This window comes from Pelodiscus sinensis, chromosome 3, assembly GCF_052426305.1.
Source record: "Pelodiscus sinensis isolate ZL-2025 chromosome 3, ASM5242630v1, whole genome shotgun sequence".
In the NCBI taxonomy this organism is placed as follows: domain Eukaryota; kingdom Metazoa; phylum Chordata; order Testudines; family Trionychidae; genus Pelodiscus; species Pelodiscus sinensis.
Genome location: NC_143054.1, coordinates 168,720,446 through 168,732,090, shown reverse-complemented (window position 1 = coordinate 168,732,090; position 11,645 = coordinate 168,720,446). Strand labels below are relative to the sequence as shown.

Sequence of the window (11,645 nt, the reverse complement as noted above, 5' to 3'; positions counted from 1 at the left end):
CAACGGCGAGAAAATATAATGGTCTTCTGTTAATGTGTGTTTTAGTAGTTAAAGTCCTGGACTGTCATTGCTCTTTAAAAGTGTTCTGAAGTAGAGTATTTGGAGTTCAATCAGGGCAGTGAACTCCAGCAACATACGTCCAGGGCAGGCCGAGCCCATCAACTCCGGCTTTTCTCAGTGTCGGGAAGGAGGTGGTGGCATAGTGGGGAGCAGTGCTGGATTGCCTGACACTGAAGTTGTAGTTTGAGAGGAACCCAAACTGGGGGCTGCTGCCATGCAAATGTCCTGTCTCGGTACCATTGTCACAGTTGGGACTGGTGCCGCGGCCAAGGACGGTGCGGGGACCATTCTGGTGTTGAGGTCAACAGTACCTGAGTCATGTGATGACGACTTCTGACGTTCAGTGTCCGGGCACTAGGTGCCATGACTACAGCATGGTGCTGCCTGGCATCATACTCTTTAGCCAGGCCCAGTTCCAGTGTTGGGGAGGAGGTTAATTCAGTGAGGTCCCTTTAGGCCTTGAAAGTGTTTGGTGTTGAGGGCTCCAGAAGATCCTCTACTAGGCTTGTGCCTCAATGTGGGCTGCAATGGTCCGGGTGCCAATCCTGCTGGTGCCATGTGCCTTGCCTGAGGGTGCACAGATGGTACTTGCCTCGACAGAGACCTGCCCTGACTAGGTCTCCGTTTCTTCTGAGGCATTGGAGACTGGGACTGGTGCTGAGGCCTTCGTGGCACTGGAGAGGCAAGCAACTGGCTAGGTGCCTCATGCACTGAAGCGGGTGCACTCTGGGTTGCTGGTGCTGGACGAAGAGTCACTTCCTTAAGGATAATCTTCAAAGGAGACTCTCTCACTTGGTGCACGGTTTGAAGCCCTTGCAGATCTTGCACGATTTGGACAGATGAGCTTCTCCAAGGCACAGGAGGTAGGTTTTGTGAGGGTCCCCAAAGGGCACAGGCTCCTGGCACTTCATGCAAGGCATGAAGCCTTGGGGCCCAGACATGCCCTGTCACACGTGCCAGAGACACAAAGTGAACCCCGCGCCTAAGTAACTACCACAACTATTTACAACAAGATACGAAACAATCTAGAAAAATACTAGCTAACACTACAAAGAACAGGTGAGAACTGCGAGGAGTGCTTGCAAGGCAAGAGCAGAGCACATTCCAAAAACTCTCACAAGCAGAAAGAAGGAACTGGTGGAGAGGCAGCAGGGGTATATATTAGCCAGGGGGCTCCCCTGCTGGCCCAACGGGTACTGCTAAGGAAAAAACTTCTGATGACACGTGCTTGCAGTACACACACCTACATGGAATACACATGAGCAATCACTTGAGGAAGAACAAAATTTATTGTGTGAGCTCCATAACAATAGACAAGTTTATGAAATTTCACCATGTTTGTTAAAAATAGGTTTCCAAAGATTTTAGGCATAACAAAGGATTTGATATCTTACTAAGGTACTGATTTTGGTAGAGGGTTCTCTTAAGAACTAGTTGATCAAATAGAAGTAAAGAAAGGGAAATGCATTCATCCAGCTTTCTGGAAGGAAAGGGATGTTGTCCCTTTAAGGACTCTCAGTAGAGGGAAGAAAGATTACAGCTGGGATGGATAGGAAGACTATGGAAACAAGTTTTGCACTACAGAAATTAAAATGTGTATTTTAGATAAGAGTGGCTGTAGTGGGACAGTCACTCCGCTCCACAGGAAAAAAGGGAGCCAATCAGAAGTGAGCTAGACACTGCAAATCGGAGCCCAGGGGGACTGTATGAAAGAGAAGGGTGGCCAGGCTGAAGAGGCTCTCATTCCAGTTCTAGAGAGAGGAGGACCCAGAGCAGTGCTGGAGAAAGGCAGAGTGAGCCTGGGAAGCCCAGGCCTGAACAGTCCCAGGCTGAGGACCTAGCAACAGAGGCCTGAGGGGGGTACTAGGGCTGCAGGGAGGCAGCAAGGGTAGGAGAATGCAGCTGGTCTACACATCCTTGCCTGTGATGAGTGGATATTTCAGACTGCAGTTTGCTCCTGAGGCAGGGACTAGATGATGACTGGTGGCAAGGTCACTGAGACAAGGTGGGCATAGAGGGGTTGGGGGTTGCTGAGAGGAGGACTCCAGAATGTGGGGCAGGGATGGGCAAAAGGGCCTCTATGGGCTGTATCCAACCACTGGATGTCCTGCCCCTCTCCCTGACCAATCCGAGCCTAGGGACAGGGGAGTGCGCGGTTGCTAGAGTCAATCTGGGTGGTTGACTCTAAGTGCCAAGTGCTGGAGAGCAGGGAGCAAGAGACTTCGCACTCCCCCCATGCCCAGGCTAATCAGGGCCTGGGGGAGTGGGGAAGCAAGTGATGTCTCTTCCTACCCTGCCCTGCTCATTGCAGGATGGGGGCAGGGCAGGAGGAGACTTTGCATTCTCCCCTCACCTCAAGCCCTGATTGGCCGGGGGGGGGGGGGGGCAGAGGGAGCACACAAGTCCCCTGCCCTGCAAGAGGCTTGGCCCTTAGTCAACTGCCAGCTGCTGCTCAGCTGGTGGATGACTCTAAGCATGACGCTCTCCTGTAGGATGGGGGCAGACTTCACATACCCCCAAGTATTTATTTAAAAACCTATGTCTGAAGATCCAAGATTTAAGGCTAAAACTGAATACTCAGATTACGCATCTAAAAATCTATGCAAGGATTTTTTTAATGTGACTTTATAATCTTCAGCAAACTAATGAAATATTTAAAGCAAAATTTAAACTAAGGTCCTATAGACATGGCAATGCATGTCAACTTCAGAAACTGACAGTATATACCTCCAGGTTGGCACATGTCTGTTAAATGGCTTCATTACCACCCAATGGCTCTCTTACAGGTTCAATGTCATGTTAATAGATCTGTCAGGCTGGGAGGCATTTTGCTTTTAAGTTACTAGATTCACTCTGTAGGAAGACTCACCAGGCTGCAACAGCCTGCTGTGAGAGCCTGAAAGAACAGTCAGAAGAGGGATAGGCAGAGGGTACAGGTTGAGCACGAAGGCCCAATGCCTCCCCCGTCTCTTATAACTGCCACCCAGCACCTGGTATGCATATATAAGACTACAGCTCACACAACTATGCCTTTAGGAGCCCCTCCTTTGGTTATGCACTGGAAGCAGAGACCACATCTAGGTATTTATTAGAGTTCGTTCCTTTGGAGAATGAGTGCTCTCGCTTTTAGAAATCCAAATCCTGAAATAACTGTGCATGTTAAATAAATCACTTCCTCCAGTTAGTCTCGCTCACATCCAAATTCTTTGTACAGAAAAGCAAGGTGGCTTGCAACCTAAAACAATGAAAATTTAGTTAAAAAAGCCTTATTCTAAAACAACCTGAATTTGTCAGACTTTCTACCCTTTTCTGGCTCCTTCCTCCATTATTCACCAAGATAGCCATTGGTGCCATTAAATAGCACCCTGTAGCAAACAGATATAAACAAAGATTTTCCTGCTCATTTTTCTTTAGGGAAAAAAAAAGCAGCCCCCGAGATCTGAAAAGTTTCCCAATTAAAAAAAAATGTAGTTAAGTACGGGACAGCAGTAGCAATGAAGGTGGTGTCACAAGGTGCTTTCAGAGTTATTTTGCTTAATCCACAATGCTACTTGTAGACAGTTTAGGATTTACTTACAATTGGATGGTGTAAAGCTTTTATTATTACTGTACCAAGAATTTGCAATATTTAGAGCTGTTCATCCAAAGGTATTAAAGCACATTACAAACAATTAAAGCTCAGAACACTGGTGAGCAGTACTCTATTTAAATAACCCCATTTAAAGATGGTGTCACGTATCAGAGGAGTAGCCGTGTTAGTATGGATCTGCAAAAGCGACAAGGAGTCCTGTAGCACCTTATAGACTAACAGATGTATTGGAGCATAAGCTTTTGTGGGCAAAAATGTGCATCTGATGAAGTGGGTCTTTGCCCACGAAAGCTTATGCTCCAATGCATCTGTTAGTCTATAAGGTGCTACAGGACTCCTTGTCGCTTTTATTTGAAGATGGGTAAGCTGAGGCACAATGAGGTTAAGTGACTTGTCTATGGCCAGACACACAGCGAGCTAAGAACAGCAGCTGAGAGTCTTAACTCCCAGGCTCAAGCAAGTGAACCAGTTGTTCTCATTTATTAACTCCAATGTGTATTTAATACACAAAATGATGAAATCACAGTGAGAGTATAAACTTCATTATCAATATGTTTTGTCCAAACTATAAAAGTGTACAATTGAGGGAATCCTACCTCATTTAATGAATCCTCCCACAATGGGGCACAATGACTGCCTCCTGTTTGAACATTTAAGATGATATTAGGTTTCAGGTTTCCTGAAACAAAAAACATTTTAATGTCAATCACTGTTGAATTAAAAAAGAAAGATGGAAGTGTGTCTGTTGTGCGAATAGGGATGCTATTACCTTTATCCCAGACAAGTTGTATGTGTAGTTCCACACCCACACCAAGAAAATTAGGGGAAAAAAGGAACTGTATGACATGGAACCACATGTAATGGACTGGAAGGTTAACTATTTGCATTAAATGGTTCCTGATGACTACATTTGTCAGAAAGTATATATATATGCAACTGTCTGATTCTTTTCAGGAGGATGGATTTTCTCTTCCTGAACAAGGCAGCAAGTAGCTGCCATCTTTACTTATTCTCTGCAACTAGGCTCCCCGTTAAGGGGACCAGCTAATTCAAGAGCTAAAACTAGTCATAGAATAATTCGTAGAATCATTATGTTGGAAGAGATCTCAGGAGGTCATTGAGTCCAACCTTCTGCCCAAAGCAGGACCAACCCCAACTAAATCATCCTAGCCAGAGCTTTGTCAAACATGGGATTTAAAAACCTCTAGTGAGGGAGATTCTACCACCTCCCTGGGTAACCCATTCCAGTGCTTCACTACCCTCCTAGTAAAATAATTTTTCCTAATATCCCACCTAAACCTCCCCTACTTCAACTTGAGACCATTACTCCCCATTCTGTCATCTGTCACCACTTAGAACAGCCTCTCTCCATCCTCTTTGGAACCCCCCCTTCTGGTAGCTAAAGGCTGCTATCAAATCCCCCTCAGTCTTCTCTTCTGTAGACTAAATAAGCCCAAATCTCTCCGCCTCTCCTCAAGTCATGTACTTCAGCCCCCAATCATCCTTGTTGCCCTCCGTAGGACGCTCTTCAATGTGTCCACATCCTTTCTGTAATAGCAGGCCCCGAATTGGATGCCATACTCCACACGTGGCTTCATCAGTGCCGAATGAGGGGGAATAATCACTTATCTAGATCTGCTGGCAATGCTCCTCATAATGCACCCTAATATGCTGTTCACCTTCTTGGCTACATTGTTGACTAATATCCAGCTTCTCATCCACTGTAATCCCCAAGTCGTCTTCTGCCAAACTGCTGCTTAACTAGTGCGTCCCCAGCCTGTATGCTTGGCATTCTTCTGTCCAAAGTGCAGAACTCTACACTTGTGCTTGTTGAACCTCATTATATTTCTTTCGGCCCAATCCTCCAATTTGTCTAGGTCATTCAGGACCCTATCCCTACGCTACATAAGAACAGCCATACTGGGTCAGACCAAAGGTCCATCAAGACCAGCATCCTGTCTTCTAACAGTGGCCAATGCCAGATACCCCAGAGAGAGTGAATACAGCAGGTGATCCCTCTCCCGTCATCCAGCTCCAGCTCCTGACAAACAGTGGCTAGGGTCACCATTCCTATCCATTCTGGCTAATAAGTATAATAATAGTATAAGTATAAGTAATCCTTCAACATATCTACCCCCTCTAGCTTAGAGTCCTTTGCAAACATGCTGATGGTGCAATCCATCCCATCCTCCAGATCTTTGTTCAAAGATGTTGAACAAAACCAGCCCTAAAACCTACAGTTGGGGCACTCTGCTTGATACTGACCGCCAACCAGACACGGAGCTATTGATCACTACCCACTGAACCAAACAATCTAGCCAGCTTTCTATCCACCTTACAGTCCATTATCCAATCCATACTTCCTTAACTTGCTGGCATGAAAACTGTGGGAGACCATATCAAAAGCTTTGCTAAAGCCAAGGTATATAATATCCACTACCTTCCCCATGTCCACAGAGCCAGTTACCTCATCATATAAGGCAATTAGGTTGGTCAGACATGACTTCCCCTTGGTGAATCCATATGGACTATTCCTGATCACTTTCCTCTCCAAGTGTTTCAAAATGGATTCCTTGAGGATTCCCTCCATGATTTTTGAGGGGACTGAGGTGAAGCTGAACGGTCGGTAGTTACCTGGATTGTCCTCTTTCCCCTTTTAAAAGATGGGCACTACATTTGCCAATCATCTGGGACCTCCCCCAATCACTACGAGTTTTCAAAGATAATGGCCAATGGATCTGCAATCACATTAGCCAACTCCCTTGGCACCCTCAGATGTATTAGATCCAGCCCCATTTATTTGTGTATGTACAACTTTTCTAAATAGTTTTTAACCTGTTCCTTCTCCACAGACAGCTGTCCTCGACTGCGTTACCTAGTGCGGTAGCCTGGGAGCTGACCTTGTCTGTGAAGACAGCGGCAAAAAAAGCACTGTATACTTCAGCTTTTCCCACAACATCTGTCACTATATTACCTCCCTCATCTAGTAAAAGTCCCACACTTTCCCTGACCACCCTCTTATTGTTAACATGCCTGTAGAAACCTTTACCTTCTACATTCTTTGCTAACTGCAATTCCATTTGCACTTTAGCCTTCCTGATTACACCCCTGCATGCTTGAGCAATATATTTATACTCTTCCCTAGTCCTCCTCTCCAAGTTGCCACTTCTTGTGAGCTTCCTTTTTGTGTTTAAGCTCGCCAAGAATTTCATTGCTAAGCCAAGCTGGTTGCCTACCATATTTGCTTTTCCTACTGTGCACTGGGATGGTTTGTTCCTGTGCCATCAATAAGGCTTCTTTAAAATACAGCCAGCTCTCTTGGATTCCTTTCCCCTTCATGTTAATATCTGGGGCTCTTGCCCATCAGTTCCCTGAGGGAGTCAACGTGTGTTTTTCTGAAGTCCTGTATTTTGCTGCTCTCCTTTCTTCCTTTAATCAGGATCCCGAAGTCAACCATCTCATGATCACTACTTCACAGGTTGCCACCTACATCTATTTCCCCTATTAATTCCTCCCTGTTTGTGAGCAGCAGATCAAGTTGCGCATGGCCCCTGGTTGGTTCCTTCAGCACTTTTACCAGGAAATTCTCCCCTATATTCTTTGAAAACTTCCTAGATTTCCTGTGTACTGCTCTATTGGTCTCTCAACAGATGTCAGGGAGATTAAAGTCCCCCAGGAGAACCAGGGCCTGTGATTTGGAAGCTTCGGCTAGTTGTCTTAGGAAATTCTCATCTATCTCATCCACCTGATCTGGTGGTCTATAGCAGATACCAACCGTGACATCACCCCTGTTGCTTCTGCCCCTAAACTTAACCCAAAGACTCTCAACTGCCTTTCTACCACTTTCTACTGGAGCTCTGAGCAGTCATACTGCTCTCTTAAAGTATGTCTACACTTGCACCCTCTTTTGATAGAGGAATGCAAATGAAGACATTCGAAATTGCAAATGAAGCTGGGATTTATGTATCCCATACTTCATTTGCATAATCGCATTATGGTGCTATTTTGAAATAGCACAATTTCGAAATAACAGACGTAGTTATTTCGGGAGAGCACCCTTCTTTCAAAATAACCCTTATTCCTCATAAAATGAGGTTTAACAGTTATTTCAGAAGAAGGGTGTTGTCCCGAAATAATCGCATCTCCACCGCATTTGTTATTTTGAAATAGTGCCATAATGCGATTATGCAAATGAAGTGTGGGATATGTAAATCCCAGCTTCATTTGCAATTTCGAATGTCTTCATTAGAGGTTTTTAAGAACAGATTAGACCAACATCTGGCAAGAATAGTCTAACACCTCCTTCTGTGGATAGAACTATGTGAAGCATCAAGGGGTTCCTTCCAGTCTTACACTTCTTATGGCTGATGAATAACTAATTGTGTGTTTATTTAACTGTGTGTGTGTACATATGACACTTTCACGTTACCTTTCTTATTCATGCTTCTATCATAATGCCTTACTGCTTTTCTAAGTTTATGAACATATTTTAATAATCCTATCAGTGGTATTCGTTGATCATTTTCATATGCTGTGATTAGAACAGAAGGATAAGCCTAAAAGAGAGATGAGGAAAAAGTTAATAACATATTCACTGCCTAAAATATGAAGAACCTAAAGAATTCCACTTTGAATCCCTCTTCTACCACAGTACTTGAAGGTTTGTTACATTTGACAATGGTATCTTCTATATGTTTAACATTGCAAACAACTTCTTTTTTAAAGCCCCACATTAGCAACCCTATAATTTTAATCTGAAAATTGGTTTGCTCTAAAAAACTGCCAGATTTATCCTCAAGTGACCATCTGTCATGAAGTGATAACCAGAGCGCACTGATCACTCTTCTCTCCTCCTGAAAAAGACCCTCTGCTGAGAGTTAAAGGAGCAGTAGCTCTACACTTCCCAGGACTACGCTTCCTCTATAGGAGTGATATAGAAGGAGCTCTAGTCATTTAACTTACAAATAAAAAAAATCTTAGTTACAATTAAATTTATTTTTTTCTGTGGTCTTAATTTACAGATAAAAAGGGTCAAATTAGTAACTCTGCATCCTATTAGAGGTAGTAGGAATTTACATATCCAGGAGACTATGATGAGGGAAGTTATACAGCATTAGTAAGCAGTCACAGTTCAGAGAAAATGAATCACCAAATCAGAAATGCCACTGAAGCACGTATTTGCACCATGTGCCTAGTTATTGACATTACTCCTCTTCCATAGTGACAATTCCCTAGTCTGGCAGCAAAACTTTTAAAAAATCCTCACAAGGAAAGGAACAATATTTTCATGTTGTGGTTTGTTGTATAATAGGAACAATCTAATACAGTAAACTTCCAATAATCCGGCACCTTTAGGACCCAGGGGTGCTGGATTATCAGATATGCTGGACTATCAGAAGGGGGGGCTATGAGGGGTGGAGGGGGATGCCACCCCAGATCCCTCATAGCCCCCCCTTCTGATAGTCCGGCTGTGCCCTGGGCTTCCTGGAATCAGCCGCTGGTCAGTTTCAGCAGCGGCTGACTTGGGGACGCCTGAGGCAGAGCAGCTGGGGTGCTACCGAGTTGGTCCCGCAGCCCCGAGGGGCAGCACTACAGGACCAACCCGGCAACACCCCAGCTGCTCTGCCCCTGGCTTCTCCGATTCAGCTGCTGGTCAGTTTCAGCAGTGGCTGAATCAGGGAAGCCGGGCGTAGAGCAGCTCCAACTGTCCGGCAGCCGGAGCACTTCTGGGTTCCTGATGGTGCCGGACCATCAGGAGTGCTGGAGCATTGGATGCCGGACCAATGGAGTTTTACTGTACTTTACAGTAGGTCGGCCACAAACAATTTTGAGACTGATTAATAATCTAAAGGAAAGGTTCAGTTTCAGCAGCCACTACAAAACAATATATATTAGTCTTGAAATAACTAGGCAAAGGTGGCTTTTCATTCATTTTCAATCAGGAATTTTCTTTTAAGAACATGTAGTTCACAAACCCAGATCTTTTTTTATAAGCTCTATGTTCCTAAAGCCCTAAGGCAGGAGTGGGGAACCTTTTTTGGCTTGGGGGCCAATCACTCAGAAAAAAATCAGTCAGGGGCTGCATACAAGTGAAAAGAAAAAAACCTCACAAAACAAAAGCACCCCTCACTGACATAGACCCTGACTGAGGAGGAGGAGAAAGACACTCCCCATATTCCCTTTGCACACCAGAGCTATGGGAAGGGGTAGTGAGAGGGGGAATGCCAGTGCAGGCTCCCCAATGCTGAGGTGAACCCTGAGCCTCGGGGGCCGGATCCAGACGAGTGGCCCGTGGGCCTGAGGTTCCCCACTCCTGCCCTAAAGAAAGAATCTTTAGAAAATCCAACTCTGCATTCTCATGATTAAATGTTTTATTTGCTTGTTCTGTGTGGTAATATACACTGTATTAAGAAAAAGCAGAAATGTCATTACTATTTATTACCTGTGGCTTAATATTCTGATAGGGGCAGTAACTTTTAATATAGTCCATGTACTTTTCATCTGTTAATGGATTTCCCCATTCTTCCTGTTCTTCAATAGTCAGTGGGAGATCAGTGTCTAACATTGTATTTAGAACATCTAGGAAAGGGGCCTAAAACAAAACAAAAAGATGGTTTTACAAATTTAAGATAATTAACAAAAGAATGGACACTGGACCTCAACATGCAGTCCAATCTACTCTACTAGAATCTATTAAATATCTGTGAAGGCAAAATTTATGGCCTGACACAAAACCCAGTTAAGTCAATGGAAGATTCCTTTAATCATATTATGATTGTGAGCTTCTTTTCCAAGTTAGCAGTGAGCAACAGAAAAAGATTTTCTAAATAATTATTTATTCTGTTGTGTACAGAGGTAGTGTGTGTATAAGAACCCTTGATTCTACCTCTGCTGAAATCCTTAGCCATACTTCCACCTCCTCTCACCTACACTAGGACAACTCTCTTTTTCTAGTCTTCAGTAGACCTAACTCTTTAATGTAAAGAATGCCAGTCTGCTCCCCAGTGTAATGAAAAAGCTACATTACCCCCATCTTTAAACAACCTGTCACTGAGTACAGGCAGTCTCCGGGTTACGTACAAGATAGGGACTGTAAGTTTGTTCTTAAGTTGAATCTGTATGTAAGTCGGAACTGGCATCCAGATTCAGCCGCTGCTAAAACTGATCAGTTTCAACAGCGGCTGAATCTGGACACCAGTTCTGACTTACATACAGATTCAACTTAAGAACCCCAGGTGTCCCCAAGTCAGCTGCTGCTGAAACTGATCAGCAGTTGATTCCAGGAAGCCCAGGGCAGAGCAACTCTGCCTCAGGCTTCCTGTAGTCAGCTGCTGGTCAGTTTCAGCAGCGGCTAACTTGGGGACGCCTGGGGCAGAGCAGCTCGGGTGCTGCTGGGTTGGTCCAGTAGCGCGGCTGCTCCTCGGCGCTACTGGACCAACCCAGCAGCACCCCAGCTGCTCTGCCCCAGGCGTCCTGATTCAGCCGCTGCTGAAACTGATCACCAGCGGCTGAATCAGGACTCCTGGGGCAGAGCAGCTGGGGTGCTGCCGGGTTGGTCCAGTAGCGCCAAGGAGCGGTGCTGCGGGACCAACCGGCAGCGCCCCACCTGCTCTACCACAGGCCCCGGGCTTTGCTCCACGTCTCCCTGGTCTTCTGGGGGGGGGGCACTAGCTGCGTCCCCCCCCAGCAGACCAGGGAGACGCTGAGCAAAGCCGTGGAGGACCCGGCCGGACCTGCGGCGCTTCCAGCTGATCTGTATTGTATGTCGGATCCGCAGTCACGAACGGGGATTTTCTCGCCCCGGAGAACTGGAGCGGCGGGACGCCTGGTCCCACCGCCCGCCTCCTCCGGGGCGAAAAAAGCTGCTCCCCGTCTCCTTGGTCTGCTGGGGGAGCCAGCAGACCAGGGAGACGCTGAGCAAAGCCGTAGAGGATCCGGCCGGACCCGCAGCGCTTCCAGCTGATCTGGAAGCGGCTGTGGGTCCGGCCCCGGGTCC

The 11,645-nt window shown here is 45.7% G+C and overlaps 1 protein-coding gene across 2 annotated transcripts in view; it reads right to left on the bottom strand.

The window, feature by feature from the left end:
- Positions 1-3,131: 3,131 nt before the first annotated feature.
- Positions 3,132-11,645, bottom strand: part of PREPL (prolyl endopeptidase like) — a 44,268-nt gene continuing 35,754 nt past the window's right edge. For both annotated transcript variants that reach the window (XM_006125467.4, XM_006125466.5), the window contains exons 11-14: positions 10,092-10,241; positions 8,079-8,205; positions 4,246-4,328; positions 3,132-3,295 (exon numbers count right to left, since the gene is read on the bottom strand). In XM_006125467.4, the coding sequence (XP_006125529.2) occupies positions 3,242-3,295; positions 4,246-4,328; positions 8,079-8,205; positions 10,092-10,241 (414 nt within the window). In that variant the 3' untranslated portion in view covers positions 3,132-3,241. The remainder of the gene's footprint in view (positions 3,296-4,245; positions 4,329-8,078; positions 8,206-10,091; positions 10,242-11,645) is intronic.